Source organism: Astatotilapia calliptera, chromosome 16 (genome assembly GCF_900246225.1).
Source record: "Astatotilapia calliptera chromosome 16, fAstCal1.2, whole genome shotgun sequence".
Taxonomy (NCBI): domain Eukaryota; kingdom Metazoa; phylum Chordata; class Actinopteri; order Cichliformes; family Cichlidae; genus Astatotilapia; species Astatotilapia calliptera.
The window spans coordinates 745,255-765,975 of record NC_039317.1 but is presented as its reverse complement, the minus strand read 5'-3'; the positions used below and the strand labels follow the sequence as shown (position 1 = coordinate 765,975).

The 20,721-nt window shown below is 42.7% G+C and overlaps 1 protein-coding gene across 22 annotated transcripts in view; it reads right to left on the bottom strand.

The window, feature by feature from the left end:
• ttn.2 (titin, tandem duplicate 2) overlaps positions 1–20,721 on the bottom strand; it is a 218,615-nt gene that overhangs the window by 51,425 nt on the left and 146,469 nt on the right. For all 22 annotated transcript variants that reach the window (XM_026144404.1, XM_026144415.1, XM_026144413.1 and 19 more), the window contains 29 exons: positions 18,849–18,999; positions 18,480–18,761; positions 18,039–18,341; positions 17,248–17,553; positions 15,990–16,271; positions 14,391–14,578; positions 14,058–14,169; positions 13,813–13,951; positions 12,849–13,012; positions 12,611–12,762; positions 12,289–12,445; positions 11,894–12,175; positions 11,359–11,658; positions 10,804–11,097; positions 8,486–10,490; positions 7,665–8,352; positions 7,275–7,539; positions 6,766–7,092; positions 6,369–6,653; positions 5,945–6,244; positions 5,563–5,865; positions 5,147–5,422; positions 4,744–5,043; positions 4,357–4,659; positions 3,107–3,406; positions 2,734–3,021; positions 2,332–2,634; positions 1,747–2,049; positions 1,360–1,665 (listed from right to left, as the gene is read on the bottom strand). In XM_026144404.1, the coding sequence (XP_026000189.1) occupies positions 1,360–1,665; positions 1,747–2,049; positions 2,332–2,634; positions 2,734–3,021; positions 3,107–3,406; positions 4,357–4,659; positions 4,744–5,043; positions 5,147–5,422; positions 5,563–5,865; positions 5,945–6,244; positions 6,369–6,653; positions 6,766–7,092; positions 7,275–7,539; positions 7,665–8,352; positions 8,486–10,490; positions 10,804–11,097; positions 11,359–11,658; positions 11,894–12,175; positions 12,289–12,445; positions 12,611–12,762; positions 12,849–13,012; positions 13,813–13,951; positions 14,058–14,169; positions 14,391–14,578; positions 15,990–16,271; positions 17,248–17,553; positions 18,039–18,341; positions 18,480–18,761; positions 18,849–18,999 (9,664 nt within the window). The remainder of the gene's footprint in view (positions 1–1,359; positions 1,666–1,746; positions 2,050–2,331; positions 2,635–2,733; positions 3,022–3,106; positions 3,407–4,356; positions 4,660–4,743; positions 5,044–5,146; positions 5,423–5,562; positions 5,866–5,944; positions 6,245–6,368; positions 6,654–6,765; positions 7,093–7,274; positions 7,540–7,664; positions 8,353–8,485; positions 10,491–10,803; positions 11,098–11,358; positions 11,659–11,893; positions 12,176–12,288; positions 12,446–12,610; positions 12,763–12,848; positions 13,013–13,812; positions 13,952–14,057; positions 14,170–14,390; positions 14,579–15,989; positions 16,272–17,247; positions 17,554–18,038; positions 18,342–18,479; positions 18,762–18,848; positions 19,000–20,721) is intronic.

Here is a 20,721-nt window from a genome sequence, read left to right as displayed (position 1 = left end):
ATTTTCCCACCAACACAAACGGGCAGTTTTTGTTTTGTTTTTCTTATTGTTTGCTCATAAGCAGAGAGTGTTCGCTGTGCTGTCCTTAGACAGTAAACGTGACGAAAGTATTGAGGAAAAAACGCTGCGTATATATAGTTTATCATGACTCTGGTTTTACGTGGCCTTGTCACCTTGTTGCTTTGTCTTTAAGTGGTCATGTGATTGACCACGACTACTTTATTCTTCCTCAGTCAAACAGCAGCACTCATGCCATTGTTTTGCCCCCTGTGCTCCAGGTGTTGTGCCAGACAGTGATCGTGATCACCATCCGCGGAAGCGCAGCTGCTTAAAGCTGCAGCGCCCAGATTACTTACAGCTACTTCCTGCAGCTGATATAAGATGCGGTAAACTGAACACAGCTTCAACCGTCTGTTTGTTGAAATAGTAACGGACCGCATTTTCTTGTTAGTAACGGTAACGGCATTGTAACGATAGGAATAGTAATTAGTTAGATTACTCGTTACTGAAAAAAGTAACGCCGTTACTTGTAACGCCGTTACTTGTAACGCCGTTATTCCCATCACTGGTCATTAATCACAGTGACTAACTTAACTGTTATGTCGTCTGTTAGTTGCCATTATTTCTTCTGTTAATCTGTCTTGCCCATTTGGCAGTACTCTCTTTTTGCTAATTTGTCCTCCTGAAAATATTAAGTGTTAATTTTGGCTAATACCAAGAAAGTCTTAGTTTATCAAGTTCACCAAGAATGATACTAATTATTGACAATATGTTTAATTAATAAAGTTAATTCGCTAGCGGAAACAAGTAATATAATATATAGATTAAAAAGATAACCACAAAGGCCAGACCAGCAATTTCAATTACGCTAGCAAATTGCTGGTTGGTCAAATTTTTCTAATAGTTGGACTTGATATGAGAAATTCTATGTTGGATTAGGTAAATGGTTATTTCATTTTCTTCGATTACCACTGAGCCAGTTAGTAGTCATACAATCTGATCTCCATAATGTCATATGCATTAAAGTTATTTAATGAAATTGAGTTCCTCTTTCACAGTGATAAACTGTGATATAGTAATGAGAGATAAGGTGTACTACTGTATTTGCTGACACAGTCTCTCCTTCAAAGCCAAGCTAACTTGATTGATTTTTATATTGCCTCTTGATTTAATTCTTTTTTCTTTTAGAGATTCAGCAATAGCCACACGTATTCATAACAATGATTTAGACATAAGCTGTTGATCTCCAGTGGAAACACCCCACAGAAAACCATTAAATTAAACCAGTAAACTAAACAATTTTCCTTTTGGAAATTATTTATCTAAATAGTGTTGAATCAGAGACAGCTGGGAACATACTTAGAATATCCTTAGGCATGTAGTTTCCAGGCACCTCGCTGGCCTCACTGTAGCCAATCTTGTTAACAGCCGTGACTCTGAACTGGTACTCAGTGTTGTCCATCAGGCCTGTCAGCAGGAATTTCGTGGCCTGGAGTTTCTTCGGCACATTGCATCTTGTCCAGCTCTCTGCATCAACTCGCTTGCACTCAACCAAGTATCCAATGATCTCACAGCCACCATCGTATGCTGGTTTGGTCCAGCTAAGGCTAACTGACGTCTTGGTAGAGTCCACCACCTTGGGGAAGGCAGGTGGCCCGGGAGGATCTAAATAATTATTTATGAATAATTAGTTGTCTGAAGCGTTTTACTTTCATTTAGAAAGTGTGTTTTAAAGCAGATACTCACAGACAGGGTCAACAGCCAGGGCACCATTTGAAGCGTCGCTGGGTTTCCCAAGACCAGCCTTGTTTATAGCAATTACTCTGAACTCATACTCAGAGCCCTCAGTCAGTTGAATGGCCTTGATGGTCCTATCAATGACTGGTCGGCGGTTAACCTTAGCCCAGCTCAGCTCAGTGGCCTCACGTTTCTCCACCATGTAGCCAAGGATGGGAGACTTGCCATCATTGGCTGGGGCCTTCCAGCTGACTGTCATGGAGTTCTGTGTGATGTTGGTGATGACAGGTGGCTCACATGGACCAGGAACATCTGACAAGAGATAATGTTTTAATTCTCTGATGGGCTACACCAACTTTGATCAACATGGTGTTATAAAGGAATAAAAAACTTACACATTAGCCATGTCACACAATTCACAATTTGAAAAATTGAATTTAAGCAAAAAAATGTCAAGCTATATATCAAATCACAGTAATTTTAATGATTTAAACATGGTCAAGCTAATATGAGACTTTATGCAGTCAGTAAAACATGCATGCTTTCATTTTTTCATTTCATTCTCCTCAAGTAGAATACAGTGAGTTTTCTTACCATACGGATTCTTGACCGTGACGGCATCAGTCATAATGGGATCTCCCACACCATACTGGTTCTCAGCACTGACTCGGAACTGATATTCGTGTCCTTCAATAAGTTTCTCCACTGAACAGTCAGTGATGTGTCCATGGATGTTTGAGGTGACCAATGCCCAGTTGGCCCTGCTAGTCTCACGCTTCTCAATGATGTAGTTAGTGATTTCAGAACCGCCATCTGCAAGTGGTGGCACCCATCGCAGCTTAACACGGTCAGCAAACACCTTAGAAATTTTCACTGAGGCTGGAGGGCCTGGTTTGTCTGTGGTAGAAAAAACACAAGGATAAGCTTTTTTCTCTCAAAACATGAAACGCTAGCTTAAGCACTACAATAAAATGAACTAACATAACTTTAGCTTACCGAGTACTTTGACCTTTATGGTGGCGTACTTGGTGCCATTGACATTTTCAGCTGTGATAGTGTAGTCCCCAGTCTCTTTCCTGGTGACAGAGTATAGCTCCAGCAGATGAAGATGTTTCTTTTGGGACATCTTCATTCCCTCAGCAAGGACCAGAGGTACTCCATCCTTCTTCCAGCTCACTTTGGGAAGTGGTTTGCCAAAGACCTCAGCATCCAGGAAGACATTTTCTCCAGCTTTCACCACAATCAGGTTCTTCATGTTAACACCTAATTCCACACGAGGAGCAACTGCATAGAAGAGGAAAAAAACCCTCATGATTATTTGTATATGACTGTATTTGTGTATCACTTTCGTTACTATGCAGAGTTGTACCATTCTCTGCGATGACAGGAATAGGGTCAGACAGCTCAGATGGAAGGCTGCTGTTAATTGCGGTCTTGGCGATGACTCTAAACTGGTATTGTTGACCCTCCTGTAGGTTAGTCACCACATAGTTCTCTGTCTGGATGTTCATGCAGTTGGCATTGCAGCGAGTCCACTTCTCTTCTGGAAGCTTTGTATATTCCACGTAGTAGCCAATCAACTTGCTGCCACCGTCATGCTTTGGACGGCCCCACACTAATGATACAGTGCTCTTGGTCACATCCATGGGCTCGGGTTTTCCTGGTGGGTCTAGATAGAAACAAAAACCCCCACAAATGAACAGTTGTAGACGATACAGTTTAAATAACAAAGAATGAACTTGAATGCAAAAGAGTGCAAATATATATAGCAATATATCCTGAAATTAAAAAGAAAATATATTAACCAGAAAAAGTAGAATTTGAATCATTCTGATATGAGTCAAAGACGATTGTGGGTGGGGAGTATTGTGTAGGTGATTTTGACATGGAATAATTAAACTACTGATTTTATCATTGAATTGCAGCATCTGTAATCATTTAATTGCTTTCTCCTCAGTTTTTGTGGGTATTAAATCAACTACAGCATGTTTATTTAAAGGAAGGGTTCCCTAGCTTTACTGTTATATACTTTACTATATTACTGTTGAGTTGACATTGATTGATTGATAATTAAAAAAAAAATGTAACTGATTGATCAACTGATAGACAGAAAAATAGAATTCACCACTTTAATGTTAGGGCTAAAATGGGCTTCTGTATTTCAGATGTGTTTGGTTAGTTAACTTGTAACGGAAGTAGGTATTTTAAAAATAAATTTCCTTATCTTTTTGTTTGACATGTATTAAAGGGCCTGGGGCTGCTGAACTGAATCACTATTAAATATTTAGCCTTGGTACATGGAGCACGTTATCTAAAAGGGGAGATACATTTTTATTCCGTGGTTAAAAATAATTTTTAAAAAATCAAATGTTTGCTAGCTTCAACAAACTGATTGGGAAATGTTAAAAACAACAGAGGGCATACATAAAATGATGTATATGATATTTTTTCCAGTTAATAAAAACATGAATGACATAAAAGTGCAGTTGTGTTGTGAAGAGCTCTTTGAATTTAAAGTTGTCATTTTTGTGCTATTGGTTTTAACTGAAATTTACCAACAATATGGTGAAATGGTGAGAAAAATTATGATGTTTTTCTAGTTATAAGAAGTGTTCATACCGACAGCAGTCCTGGCAGTGATGAAGTCTGTCTGTTTACAAGGTTTGCCCTGTCCGGCCTGGTTTTGTGCTGACACCCTGAAGGTGTACTCCAGGCCATCGATCAGGCCTGTGCAGGTGTACTGAGTGGCTTTGACCAGAGTCTCATTAGCCTTCACCCACAGAAGGCTATTCCTCTCCTTCTTTTCAATGCAATATCCACTGATGGGGCTCCCACCATCAGAGCTGGGACGCTCCCATGATAGGATGACGAAATCCTTGTTGATCTTGTTTATCTGCAGGTTTCTGGGTTCACTCGGAGGATCTTTGGGGAAAAAAGCCATTAACACATAATGTTATTCTTGTAATGTTGGGAAGCTATGATACATATTAGAATACAAATGCTCACCAAATGGATATCTGGCAATCATCTTCTCAGAGTAGGTAGGCCCAGAGACGCCAAACCTGTTTTCAGCACGAACACGGAAGCTGTACTCTTTGCCAGGTGTCAGTTTGGTCATTCTGAAGCTCGTCTTTGTGCAAGATGTAGAAACGGTGATCCAATCACCCTGGCTAACATCACACTTCTCTACAATGTAGTTGGTGATGTTGCTACCACCATCCTCCTGTGGCGAGTTCCAGAGCAGTGTGCACGCATCCATGTCCAGTTCAGTGATCTCCAAAGGAGCTTCAGGGGGTCCAGGGATGTCTGAGACACAGACAGCACACATGTTGATAATGGAAGGCAGGGCAAAGCACTGCTGATGTGTTTACAAGAACCAGCGGTGTAAAAAGTCTCCGTTCTAACTTACCCATGACGATGACTTTGAGGATCTGATTAATCTTGGCAGTACTGTTCTCAGCTGACAGGCTGTAGTAACCACTATCCTTTCTTGTTACATTCTTTATAATAAGTGAGGTAGTTGTCAGCGTCTTTACAATGGACAGGCGATCAGAGGTTAGCACATCCTCATTGCCCTGCTTCCACTTGCAGACAGGAGCAGGTTTACCTGCCACAATAGCCTCAATCGTCATCTTGGATCCAGCTCTGACTGTCACAATGTCAGGCATGATTATCTTCGGAGCCACTGAGAGGAAGACAAAATATCAATAGTTACTTCTGTATTTCATGATGATTTAAACTTTTTGATTGACCTACATAAATGACAGTGTCTCAGTTACTATTATCCATACTAGTATGAGGAAATTTTTAAACTTGTCTACTCACTGAGCTGCTCCTTAACTTCAAACATTCCCTCAGCCTCTCGAGCCAAACTGACTCCCACTGAGTTCCTAGCAGCCACTCTGAACTTATACTTCTTTCCTTCTTTCAGACCAACTACCACGATAGTCAGGTCTTTGACCACAGAATATGGTGTCCATTTGTCCTCAGGTGCACCCTCCTCCTGGTAATCCACCACATAACCATTGATTTTGGCACCTCCATCCCTGAGTGGTTTTAGCCAGCCCAGTGTAGCACTATTCTTGGTGATCTCTAACACGTCCATCTTCTTTGGAGGGTCTGGCTCACCTGAATCCAAAACAAAGCAGGGATTAGGAACAATTAACAAAACAGACTAAATTCAGAGTCAGAAGAACACGGAACTTACTGATTGGGTCAACAGCCAAGTAGGACCTGGGTGAGTCCTGAGGAACTCCAATGCCATACTTGTTGCAGGCCATGACTCTGAAGTAATACTCAATGCCAGGTGTAAGGTTGGTGACCTTAAAGCTAGTCTTCTTCAGGTCCTCTGTGCACTTGGTCCAGGTCTTCCTATCAACCTCTCGTTTCTCCACAACGTAATTGAGGATGGGGCAGCCTCCGTCATTCTCTGGTGGCAACCAGGAGAGTTGAGCTGTTGTTTTGGTGATGTCAGTGGCATCCAGGCTGCCAACCGGACCAGGTGTGTCTGTGGACAAAATTTTTTAAATCAAAGACATGACAGCCTCCTCATTAGTGACCAGTCTTTTTAAACGGGTTTAAAAGTTATTAAAAGAAAATACACCATTTGACATTCGTTTTTTGTTTCTCACCAAGGACTTTGACACGGACAAATATTGCTTTCTCTCCAGCTGAGTTGGACAGAGTGAGTGAATATTTTCCAGAATCCTCTCTGGTGCTCTCAGGGATAACAAGGAAGGACATGGTGTCAACCTGGTCCACGTGACCTCGGCGGATTACATTGTCCACACCCAACCGCTTCCACGTAACCTTGGGGGCAGGCCTTCCTCTGATCACGGCGAAAAGCCTTATAGGACAACCAGCCCTCACAGAAAGGCCTTTCCTCAGACTGGCATCCAGCTCAATTTCTGGAGCCTCTGTTTTACATGAAAAACAAATGAATGTTTAGTGTCATCAGCTTTTGGAAAATTTACAAGACTACTGTACTATAAAACATTTATTGAGGCACAGAATCTGATGACTTCTTACCCAGGATCTCCTTGGGAGACACTGCCTCCTTCAAATAAGCATGGCGTCCCCAGCCCACCTGGTTTTGGGCTGACACCTTGAACTCATACTCCTGCTTTTCATCAAGCTGGCCAATAGTAAATTCTGTGAGCACCAGTGGTCCATGAGTATCAATTCTCTTCCAGCCCACTGTGGGATTCTCAGGGTCCGCCTCACTTTTCAGCCTCATGTCCAAGCTATAGCCAATAATGGGGGCGCCACCGTCATAGACAGGTTTAGACCAGGACAGAGTGATAGAGGTTTTTGTGCTGTCGGCCACCTTCAGGGCTGCAGGGGGACCAGGTGGCTCTGTAGGTGGAGACAGTGAAACAAAACTTATTATGAATGCAGAAATAAAAGACGAAGCTTGTCAAATCTTAAACCCCATTGTCTGGCATTTTACATGTTCTTCAGCTCTACCACAAAAAAACAAAACAAAACAACCCCCCCACTTGAACTTCTTAATAGTAAAGTTGTGACAGCAAACTCACCAATAGGATCTTTGGCTGCAACTGGTCTGCAGGGTTTACTGGGATCTCCCAGACCGACATCATTCTCAGCTCTCACTCTGAACTGGTACTCATGGTTTGGAATCAGGTTGGTTACTTTCATGCGTCTCTCAGAGATTGGGCTCTTAGTGCAGGGCACCCAGCGCACTGCCCTCTTCTCCTTCCTTTCAAGGATGTAGCCAGTGATTGACTTTCCTCCATCATTCTCAGGAGGAGCCCAGACCACAGTCATCTCATCTTTGCTCACCTTTAATCACAACCAATTATTATAGCTATGTTAATTACTATGTTATAAAAGCTTGAAGATGTTGAAATGTTTTCCACGAGACACAATTTGAAATAAAACCGAGTAGAGAGTATACAAAAATTTACCTTGGTGACTTCAGGGGCATCAGGGGGTCCAGGTTTGTTGAACTGAGTCTTGACAGTTATAGGCTTACTGTCCATGGCAGGGCCAGTTCCCATCTTGTTTTCTGCCCGCACTCTGAATATGTATTCATTGCCCTCCACCAAACGAGTGACGTTGCAGTATGGTGTGACCACAGAGGCTGAATATGTGGACCAAACCATCCTCCTGGTTTCACATTTCTCTAGAATGTAGCTGTCCACCTCACAACCTCCATCATCCTCTGGAGCATCCCAAACCACTCTGCACTTGTCAGCTCCAATGCCAGTAATCCTCAGGTCTCTCACTGGGCCGGGAACGTCCAGGACATTAACATTGGCATATGCTGTGAAAGTCCCACCCGAGTTGGTGGCAGTGATAATGTATTTTCCTGTGTCACTACGCTTGGACTTAGTCATCAGAAATTTTGAGTAGTCTGGGCCAGTTTCATAGCTTATTCTGGGATTGTCTCCAGTAGCCTTATCTTTCATCCATTTAACCTCAGGCTGGGGCTTTCCTCTCAGAGCAGCCTCCATCCTGACTGACTCTCCAGCTTTTACTGTCAGTGTTCCAGCCAACTTCAGGTCAATGACAGGCTTCTGGATCTCCTCCCTCACCAGAATATCTGCAAGTTTTACCCAGGCACTCTCACCTCCTTCACTGACAGTCTGCACTCTGGATAACAAATTGTAAAAATAAAGGTAAATAAAGGTAGATAGCTGGATAACCCTTACAGAACACAATTTCTGATCAGATAAACACCCAACAAAACAATCAGTAATTACAAATTAGAAATGAAGTAACCTACCTGAAGGTGTACGTCTGATTTTCCACACATTTATCAGCCAAAAAGAAGGTGTCTGTGAGAGTAGTGGTGTTGAGTTTTTCCCACTCCTCCGCATCTTTAGTTTTACACTCCAGGTTGTAGGAGAGATGGGGGCTTCCACCATCATAGTCAGGCTTCCGCCACCTCAAATTGACATAGTTCTTACCAATGTCAATTGCTCTGAAGTTCTCAGGCTCGCCGGGCTTGTCAATAGGGTCCATGGCCAATGTAGGAGTTTTGATCTCCACGGAGGGTCCTGGTCCTATTTTGTTCTCAGCACAGACACGGAACAGGTACTCATGGCCTTCCATCAGCTTTGCCTTGATCTTACGATTAGTGCAGTGGGAAGAGATCATAGACCACATGCTAATACTAGGCTCTCTGCACTCCACAATGTAGTTGGTGATCTCGGATCCACCATTGTCCTTAGGGCTCTCCCAGTTGATCATGCATGAGCCCTTAGTGACATAGGTCACATTCAGATTCTGGCAGTGGCTGGGTCGGTCTAGAACATTAACTGTGATTGTGCGGGAAGCCTCACCACCTTCATTTGAAGCTTTCAGAATATATTTGCCATGGTCATTCCTTGTAGCTTCCTTGATCTTTAGGTGGACTAAAGGAAGATTCTGCAGGATGGTAACACGTTTGCTGTTCTCTAGAATAGTCTCTTCTTTTGACCAAAAAACTTCAGGATCAGGGCGAGCCTTGATGTAACCAATGATGTTGATGTTGTGTCCAACACGCACAGTAACACAATCTCGACAAGTGGCCTCCATCTCAATCTCTGGAGGTATAAGAATATCCTGAGCAGTGACTGATTCTGGGATTTCTCTTGGCTCCCCGTCTCCAATCATGTTTGAAGCAAAGACTCTGAATCTATAGGTCACACCCTCTTCCAGACCCTTCACCCTGTAGGCACACTGCTTGATCAAGTCATCCAGGTTGACTTTTTTCCATTCTTCAGCGCTAGCTTTCTTCATCTCCACAGTGTAACCAAGGATTGGGCTGCCTCCATCTTTGGTAGGTTTGGTCCACACCAGGTCAGCAGTGGCCCTGCTGTAATCTTTAACTTTAGGATTGACAGGGGGACTCGGGACAGTGATGGGCCTGCAGGGCTTGCAGGGGTCGGAGACTGGGGAGGGGCCACTAAATCCAGCAATATTTTCAGCAAACACTCTGAACTCATACTCGCTGCCCTCGTAGAGGCCCAGGACTCGGTACCTCAGGTCCTTGCAAGGTGTCTTGTTGACACGGATCCACTTTCCTCCCTTGTGTCTGCGCTCAATGATGTAGCCAGTGATCTGACTGCCACCATCAGTTAGGGGCATAGTCCAGCCAAGTGTAACAGCATCCTCTGAGGTATCATAGGATTGTGGCTTACCAGGTGCACTAGGGGGCATGAATGAGTGCTCAGCAACAGTGGGCTTGCTCTCCAGAGGAGCACCAATGCCCATCTTGTTCTCAGCACGAATGCGGACTACATATTCTACTCCTTTCTGAAGGCGAGCGATCCGGAGCTGCGTTGCAAGACTACCAGAACTCACACCTCCCCATGTCTCTTTGTTGGACTCTCTTTTCTCCACAATGTAATTGGTTATAGGGCTCCCACCATCATCTTTAGGAGGACGCCATTCAATTGTCATGGAATCTGGCATGACCTCCAATATGTTGACAGGTCCAATCGGAGCAGCTGGAACATCGAGTACAGTGACATTTAAGGCCACCGTCTTGGTTCCTGCTGGGTTGGACACAGTGAGCAGGTAGGTTCCAGTGTGGTTTCTGGTGCACTCATTAATGCTGAGAATAGTGGAGAAATTATCAGTGTCAATCTTAATGTTGCCCTGGCTGGTGATCTCCTCTCCTTCGATGGACCACTTGGCAGTTGGGACAGGGATTCCTCTCATTATAGCTGGCAGTCTGATGGTAGTCCCGGCCTTCACAATGATGCCTTCAGTGAGTTTAACATCAACTTCAACAATTGGGGGCACTGTGCAAAAAGAGGTCACCTCACATTACTAGACTCATATGAAACAAATATGAAACAAAGTTAAATTATTCAAACTTTACCAGTTTACCAGCCTTATCAACAGTTTCTTTTTTTCATTAAGATCATCTGCCTCCTCTAATTCTAAGTACTCACTCGAGACACTATCATGGAACACACATCTGCACCACAATTCCTACACTATTAAGTAAATATCTAATTTCAGGTGAAAACAAACAACTGGAACACTAATTTCATGCTATTAGTTATATGTGAAATCCAATAGGGGTCATGCAAATACTGTCTTCTGCCCTACCTAGTTTCTCCTGGCAGAGGATAGGCACTGTGGTATCAGGTCTGCTGAGGCCAATGGCATTCTCAGCCCTCACTCTGAAGCGGTAGGTTTTTCCTTCCTCCAGACCAGTCACATGACTCTCAGGGATGCTGACAGTTTTCCATTCATACCACTCTTTCTCTCCCTCTTCCTGGTACTCAACCAGAAAGCCTATGATTTCACTTCCTCCATTGCGATCAGGCCAGTTCCATGCTAACCATACCTCAGTCTTGTCCACATCAACATGATGCAGGTCTTTGGGAGGACCAGGAGGGACTGGAGGGATGAAAGCAAAATGAGAGCGATTCAGGCTTCAACTACTCACTCTTTGTGCAACACAGTTTTCTTTGGTGCTTAAGGAAATTTATTTTTAGTATCCCAGAAAGTTGATTCTGTTCATAATCTGGGAATAGCATCGCCAGAAAACCCTACGCCAGGTAAGATTTTGGATGATTAAACAAGCATCTGTGGAATTTTCCAACACCAAAATAATATAGATGAATTTGAAGGATAAATAGTCACTGTGTTGTTACTCACAGAGTGGGTTCATTGCCTTGATGGCCTTTGGTGTCTCGACATATTCGCTGCGGCCGAACTGGTTTTCAGCGGCAACTCTAAACGAGTAGGACGTGCCCTCCATCAGGTGCTTCAACATCATACTGCGTTTCTTTGATGTAGAGCAGACAGGGACCCACTGAGTGGAAGCTGTGTCTTTCTTCTCTACCACAAAGTTAGTGATGCGAGTACCACCATTATCCTCTGGATCTTTCCAGGACAGGTAGGCAGAGTCACTCCTGACATCAGACACACGGAGGTGCTGTACAGGACCAGGTTTGTCTGAAGAAACATACAAAGAACATCACTAAAGTCTGATCCTTCATTAGGGGAAGACACAAAAATGAAACTGACTTTGTATCACAGGGGTGATGGCTCACAAAAATAAAATGTGCTTAATCACAGTCACTTTTTCAAAATTAAAAACCACACAGACGATTCAGCTCCAGATGTGTCCCTTCAAACCACCACTGAATTTTAGTTAATAATCCAATTCTACAAATAATTCCGTACTTACCAAGAACTAGCACAGTGCAGGTGACAGTCTTGGTTCCTGCTGGATTCTCCACAGTTAGGGTGTAATCTCCACAGTCACCACGATGGCAGAACCTCATCTCCAGCTTGGTGCCTGTCTGGTTGGTTTCGATATCTGCCCGAGGGGGAACTTCTGCGTCATTCTTCTTCCAGGTGACAGTGGGAAATGGGACACCTTTGATGCCGGCTATCAGAGCAATATGAGTGCCAGCCATGGCTTTAATTTCTCGGGTCATTCCGGCATCCAGAATCAACTCTGGAGGCTCTGAAAGATGTAGAAGAAGGAAGTGAGAGAATTAATGACTACAAACACTATAGTACCTCAACACACATATGTAGCATTATGTAGCATTCTATGATACTGAAATAACAACTCACCAAGTCTGTCCTGTACTCTAATCGGCTCAGTAAGGTTGGCTGGGTTGGACTCCCCAGCAGCGTTGACAGCCATGACTCTGAAGCGGTACAAAACACCATCTTCCAAGTTGATAACCTTAAACTTGGTTTCTTTGCAGGAGTCTGGAGTCTGGTTCACCTGTTGTCCAAATTGACAAAATTCAGTGAAATAAAAAAGAAAGAAAGAAAGAAAGAAAGAAAGAACATTAGAATTGAAATGAAGAAATTAAAAGGTTAAATGTAGTTGTAGGGGTGGTCTACATGTTATATCTCTCGCCTCAATGGCTCAAGGTAACTTCCTCACCTTGAGCCATTCCTCCTTTCCAGCTGCCTGGAACTCCAGCAAGTATCCAAAGATTTTTCCTCTGCCAGTGTCGGTGGGTGGCTCCCATGACAGGGTAACTGACTCTTTGGTAAAGTCGATAGCCTTTAGATTCACTGGCGGACTAGGTTTCACTAGGGAAAAGAAGAAGGAATATTCTTGTGCTGCATTTACATCCACTAATAATAACATGGAGTGTAATTGTAAGAGAACAACTCACCAATGGGATCTTTGGCAAAGACCGGTTTAGATGGTGGGCTTGGGTCTCCAGCTCCCACTTCATTCTCAGCACTGACCCTGAACTCATACTCGCAGCCTTTCAGGAGGTCGGTCACCCAATACTCCACCTTAGGATGGATTCTTTCTGTGTTGCAGCGAACCCACCTGAGAAGAGAAACATAAAGGCTGATGTCTTGATGCATGTCAGCTAAGTAAATTCCAGAAAGTTGATTTTGTTCATCTTGACGATGCGTTTTCAGTTGGAGAAATATTTCCTTGCTCATCAACGTGACTTCTTGGATGAGTTTCTCCCACTGAAAACGCTGAAATCGAATGGAATGAAATGAAAATTCAGATGAAGTCTAACAATTTGTTTGTAAGAATGCATTTATATAAATATAAATAACATAAATTTTTTTAACTTGAGGAATAAAGGAAGCCAGAGTACTCAGAAAAAAACAACAACACATGGTTTGCATGAGAACATGCAAACTCCACATAGAAAGACAAGGCAGGCAAATAAACTCAAACCTGGGTCCTTCTTGCTCTGGGGTGACAGAGCTAACTACCACACTGCTGTGTTGCAACAGGTTTAATCTCAGTTTTCTAAAAAAGTTTGATTTATTAGGCATTGGGCTGACTGTGGCATCAGAGTTTGTGAGGCCACACACACACTGGAAGAAAGAGTTTGACATAGCTCCCACAGACTGGTGCCCACCACACAAGACCAGTGGTAAAACATTACACACTCACAGAGCAGTAGTTACATTATCAGCAACTAAAACAAATAACTTTAACAACTAGCTGAAATGTGCTGTTAATAATTCATAAGCGTGTTACAAGTCTGGATTGTGTACTTTGACATGCCAGTCATGGCTGTGTAAGTACACGAAAAAGCAATTAGAAGAAAAGCCTACAAACATTGCCTGGGCCCTAAATTATTAGTGTTATATGTATTTATGAACCTGTTGGCCATGGTCTCCTTCCTCTCCACAATGTAGCCTGTGATTGGTTTCCCTCCATCAGCAGGTGGCTCCCAGCTGATTAGGGCAGAGTCATGGTAAACTTCCTTCACCAGAGGCTGCTTGGGAGCATCTGGTGTCTCTGTAATAGACACAATGAAATGCAATTACATGCTGTTTTTACTTTATAAACACAAAAGCGGATTGCTTGCTGGCTTTGTGTGTCGTTCTCTGTGAATATCACTTACTGAAAATGTCTCTAGCTTTAGTCTCTGTAGACAGAAGAGGGTCACTGATGCCATAGATGTTTTGAGCCATTATACGAATGATGTACTCCCGGCCCTCGATTAGCTTTGGCACCTGAAAGGATATTAGTAATCAAAGCCTTTGTACTATTGTCTTGATAACAAAAGAATAAAAAAAACAGAATGGTAAAAATTCAGGCATTTCGAACAAACTTTTTTATCAAAGATTTTCACAGGATCTTCTTACATATAAGGTGCATACTAAAAGTCTGGCCCAGATTTGCACTTCTCGTCACTGTTTCCAACATTTTCTGTGCTTAAAATATCTCTACTCACTCTGCAGGTGGTTCTGGTACAGGATGAGGTGACAGGCATCCATAGGTCTCTGTTGGTATCTCTCTTCTCAATGATGTAGTTGGAGACAGCACAGCCTCCGTCATCCAGAGGCGGCTTCCAGGTGATTACCATGTAATTCCTGTAGACTTCGTTGAACTCTACGGGTCCCTCTGGTGGCTGAGGACGGTCTGACAGGAAAATAATTTACAGCGATCAGCAACATGAAAATCTTCATTTATTTTCACGCCTTGGCTTATAAAAGGTTATAATACTGGGATACTCAAATGTAACATTTATTACACATTTAAACAGTTACTTGTTCAACATGCTAAGTAAAGGAAAATATCTAAAGTCTAAAGCATTAGTATTTCTGCAGTATAGAAACATTCTGTTTCAGAGTAATTCTAAAAAACAAGTTCAAGCCTTTTTTACTTCTAGGCTCAGTTACTGTAGTTATCAGGTTGTTCTAAGTTCCCCCAAAAGCCTTCGCTTGATCCAAAATAATGCAGCAAAAGAAACGAGAAAAGAAAACTAGAAAAAGAGGCTATAATGTTCTCATATTAGCTTCTCATCAGTGGCTCCCTGTTAACCCCAGAATCAAATAAAAAACTTTCCTCCTTATATACAAGTTCTCGAAAAAACCAGGCCTCTTCTTATCTTGAATATGTTGCACATTGCCCAAACAGTACGTCACCCTCAGATTGCTTATTTTTGTTTCCTATAGTATTTAAAAAGAGAGAGCCTTTCAGGCCCCTCATATGTGGATCTGTCACTCATTTTTCCTGATAATATACCATAAATCTCTCTTATGGTCCATATTGCAGCTCCAGTATACTTACTACTCTAATTTTCTGTCTGATTTTGATGTGTTGTGTATCCAAGTAGTCTAAAAAATCTTGACTTTTTCCAGACTACACGCGGCCATTCGGTCTTAAATGCTAAGACCAGAGCGTTCTCACTCCCGAGGCGTAACATGTCGACGTTTTGTCACGTCCCGCGGCGTTCCTGAGGAACGCGAAAGGAGACCTTCGGCGTTCTTATGGTACGCGGCGGGTTATGGCTGGAATCCGGTGCAATGACGCTCGCCCGGTAGTAGACGTTCCAGCCCTGTATTCCAGCCCTAAACCTAACCTTATCCCTAGCCCTGACCATAACCTTATTCCTGACCTTAACCAGGACTTTAATGATGTTAAATAGCGTGTTTCTAAGCGATTTGAAGAAAAAGAGCGAACATGTGTAGGTTCAGTCCAGACGGTTCTCATATTTCCTCTTTTTCCGAGGTCGTCATTTAGGAACGTGGTGGGTAGCCGAAAACGTAATATGGTGACGATTTGTCACCTAGCGTAAAATGTTACGCTTTGGGAGTGAGAACGGGTTCTCAGACAGACAGAGGCACTGTTTTAAGTGCCTTTTCTGAATTTTAGTTTTTAAACCTCTGATTTGATTTTGAGTCATGTACAAGCAGCTGATCACTCATCTCGATACATCCATTAACATATCCTTCATTTCTGGTGTTAGGTGTTGGTTCGGATCAATGCTACTTTTGTGTTGTGTTAGTTCCACAGCTGGTCAGGTCATTAGCTCTTTGCTGCGACTCACCGACCACAGTGATGGTGCAGATTCCCGAGCGAGTGCCAGCAGCATTCTCCACGCTGACACAATAGCGGCCGCTGTGTTCTCTCTTGGCCTTGCTGATGTTGAGGCTGAGGTGGTGGGTGGTGCTGTGGAGGCTGATTTCCTCATCTGCCTTCAGGTCCTCATCATTCTTTGCCCAGGTGATAGCAGGGGCCGGTTTGCCACTGTAGCGTCCCGACAGCATGCAGGTGTCTCCCACCTTTACCATGAGCTTTTCCCTGAAGTCCAGGTCCAGAGTCGGTGGCTCTGCAGGGGTAACAGTTCAGCTAGTTATTATATCAGCTGAAAATCTTCCCCTAGATCATTTTCTCTGATTTAAAAGACCATTTCCACACCTACAACAGTTATAATGGCACATTTTGTCACATTTTCTTACTTCATATCAAATTATTTAATCCTGTTTATTGTATTTCCACAACAACCACGAAGATCAAGTTCCAGTCCATGTGTGTTGAAAATCATACAACAGATGCATTGAAGCCTTTAAAAATAACTTAAAATAAAAATATATTTACAGTTATTCTGTATGAACAAACATAGGCAACAGGAATGTTCACACATACTGTAGCTTAAACCCCACAATCTGTACACATGAAGGTGGGGTTCAAAAATGAGTGAATGTCATCAGTTCAGTATCTAACCATATTTGGACTTCCCTTCTTTTGCTCAAATACGACCTAGAAGAACCTGACCTAAAAATGTATTTTTACACATGAATATGACCTTTTGAATATAAAATGTCATAATTTTGTCTTTTCACATTATTTGGAGAAGCAGGGTTAACACAAGACTTCCACACACACTACGGTGAGACTCTGCCATTTAGATATTTGTATTAAATTTTCTCATAATTAGCAAATAACATATTGGCCAAAAGTATGTTTAGTGAGATTAAGGTAACCGTGATCTTTGACAATCAGAATCTAATCAGTTTATCCGTGAGACCAGGAAAACTCAAGTTATCTCCATTATCAGAATAGAACGGCTGAATAAAAACATACAAGCTCTGGCCTTTGCTGACAACTGAAGCATTAAAACATCTCTTTATGCCATTACATGGCAAAACACTGACAAACCTCGAATTACATCCCAAAACCAACTTGCTGAAACAACTGTTATACCTCATAAGCAATGTTGAATCATAGTTACCATCCTTGGTTTTCACATTGGTGAGTCACTAGTTTTTATGATAAAATTAATGTTGTCATGTTGTGTCACTTACCAAGTTCATCCTTGCACTGCACAGGTTTGGTGGCAAAAGATGGTTTGCCTTGTCCCACCTGGTTGACAGCTGAGACTCTGAACTCATGGCTTGAGCCTTCCTTCAGCCCAGTTAGTGTGAACCGTCTGTCCATCAGCTTGTCCTCTCCGCCTACTCTCACAAAGCTGTCATGGCCTATCATTCGGGACTCAAGGACATAGCTGGTCACATCTGCACCACCATCATATTTGGGTGGTCTCCAGGTGACGGAGATGGAGTCTTTGGTAATAGCTGTGATGATTAGATCCTCAGGACGCTCTGGGACAGCTGCAGAAGATACAAACACAGAGTGACAGCAGTTTTTTTTTGTTCTACCCAAATGACTGTCAAAGGGTTTCGTGCCTCACAAGCGGTTGTTGTTGTTTTCCTGTAGATATTCTGCACAAATTGTGAGGAGTTGACTTGTAAAAAAGATTTACTTCCAGGTTATAATTAACATTCAAATTATTGAAAGTATATAATTGAAAAACTATTTTTGCGCTTCCATAGATTTAAAACAAATTTGTAATAATTAATTGATGAATTAATTAATTTTTAAAACGACATAAAATCAGCGTCTTCTAGATTTCATGCCTAATAGTTGCAACTTTGAAATGAGGATTTAAGAAAAAACTTTGTATATAACAATTCAGTAATAACTCCTATTATGTTTTTTCTAGTTTGGTGATTACCCTTAAAATTGTAAAGAAGTTACAACTAAAATGTTAAATAAGGGACTCTTTTCCTTTCAGGTTACTACATGTTGGACTTACAGATGGGATCTTTGATGAGAACCATCTTGTCGGTCTCAACGAAAGGTCCCATGCCTATGATGTTCTCAGCTGCAATCCTGAAGAAGTAGCCCTTGCCATCGATGAGTCCTTGTACTACAGCATTGTTTCTTGTCACTGTGTAAGATACAGAGGTCCAACCCATGCGGTCTGACTCTCTCTTCTCAATAATATAGTTGGTAATGGCTGAGCCGCCATCATCCTCAGGGGAGTACCAGGTCAGCTTGCAGGAGTCATTGGTCAGGTTCTCTCCAGCGAAGGGAAGACCAACTGGTCCAGGAACGTCTGTAGAGATAAGGACGGAGTCAGACTCTGCACATAAAGCTTCCATATTCTACTTGGATACGCGGTTAAGAAAGTGGATGGGACAGCTCTTTATGCATCAGCATGTTCAAATTGTTTGAGGTGAATGTGATTACCCACCCAGGACCTCAACAATGACCGCCTTCTTCCTCTCTCCGCCCTCGTTCTTTGCACTTAGTGTATAAATGCCCTGGTGTTGGCGTCTGCAGTTCTTAATGACCAGTGAATTAGAGATGCCTGTCGTCTCCACCACGGCCTCTTTGGGCACCTCACTGTCATCCCGGCACCAAGTGATCTGTGGGGCAGGTTTGCCGGACACGTAGGCGATAATGCGGATGGTGCCACCGGCATGGACTACGATTTTCTCCTTCACTGAGGCGTCAAGATCCATCTCAGGAGGAACTGCACGAGACGGGGACAATTTTTACGTTTGTGTTATTAACAAAAAATATTGCTTTGCCAGATGTTAAAGTTGGATCTGTATCTTACTTGTTCTGTCTTTGACCTCAATTAGCTCAGACACTAATCCAGGGTCTCCTACTCCAGCAGCATTCACAGCTCGGACTCTGAAGCGGTACAGACCACCTTCCTTAAGGCCAGCCACCACAAATTTAGTTCCTCTGATCTCAGTGTCCTTTGCCTGGGCAGAGGCGAAATGCAAATTAACGTTCATTTAATCATGTTAAAAACACTACATACTGGATCTTCATTGGCTTTGTGGAGATGTCTCAAATCCTGAAGTCAACATTACAACATTAAAGATGAGTTCAGAGCAACTGATGTCACTCTGTAAAGTAAAGATGTGGGTGGCTGTAGCTCAGGTGGCAGAGCAGGTCAGCCACTAATCAGAAGGTCGGTGGTTCGATCCCAGGCTGCATCCTGGCTGCATGCCAAATATCCTTGGGCAAGATACTAACCCCATGTTTGCCTACTGGTGGTGGTCAGAGGGCCCGGTGGCGCCTGTGTCCGGCAGCCTCGCCTCTGTCAGTGTGCCCCAGGGCAGCTGTGGCTACAATGTAGCTTGCCATCGCCAGTGTGTGAATGAATGGGTGAATGACTGAATGTAGTGTAAAGCGCTTTGGGGTCCTATGGACTAGAAAAGCGCTATACAAATGCAGGCCATTTACCATTTACATATATACACAGATTACATTATTTTACTGCATCATTACAACCATAGTGCTCTATCTCTTCATAGATTTAATGCATTGGTGTCTTATGTTAGTCTTTTCCTCTTTCTCTCTCGCTCTACCGCCCTCGCTCTCTCCTGCGCAACTAGGTTAATTGGGAACCCTCCTGCATATTGATTGCAGGGTGCCGTCAGCCCGTATAAAGCTAAGCCGGTGTTTTTCTGGATCGTTCCTCCCGTGCGTTTGGCGCAAAGCAGCAGTAAATGCTGGCACACCGCGACGGATTGATCAGCAAGCGAGTAGATCATATGACAGCTACAGGTAGTGATGGTGAGATGAACTGAAGCTTCCATCCAACCGGTCGACTCATGGTTCGAAGCATTGTGATGCTTCATTTGCTCTACTGCGCCATCAAGTGGACGATTCAAGTGAAACGGGCTCTGTGATTATAATGATGTGATGTGTAAACCTCTAAACTGAATAAATTGTTTTCATGGTTATTTATCCTGAATATTGTCTCAGTATCTCTGATACAAAAGAGAAAGTGGAAACTATCAGGACAGAGTCTTGGTATGACTGTGTAACTGTTAGCCTCAGACACTCAGTCAATAGTATAATTCAGATCATAGATCAGTACATTTACATATTTTTATAACCATAAAAAGGAAGCTGACACTTTCGAGACTTTATCTAAGGTGTGAGCATCACAGCAGATGCCTTTGTGTCAACGTAGCTGAGGCTAAAACAGAAAAACGATTTTACAAAAATATTCTGCAGTAGATCAAAAAAGAAGGAATAAAACTATTAATCAATAAATGAACATTACCTGATGCTGCTGAACTGAAGCAGAGCAAATTACAGAGGTTTTATTAGAGACACAGCTGAGCGTTTTGCAATTTTGCATAATGTTAAAAAGTTTACATTTGTTCAGAAGCCTATTGAACGGCAGAAATTAGGTTTTCTTTTCGGAAGTAAGTAGTAGTAAGTGGGAAATCAGCTGTGTTTTGCTGCCCATTTTATTTTGAACCTGGACAATTACCACCAGCACGAGTTGTAGTTTGACTCGTGGGGCGCAAGCCTTCCAGTTTGGTGTGTGTGTGTGTGTGTCTTTTATTAAAGTAATCACAGTTGGTTTTAGTTTTTATGATCTGTAGCGAGCCTAACGCTCAGTGTCCTTTTATTCTTTTAACGTATTGCTCTGTGTTGTATTTCAGTGGACGGAGGACGTGCCA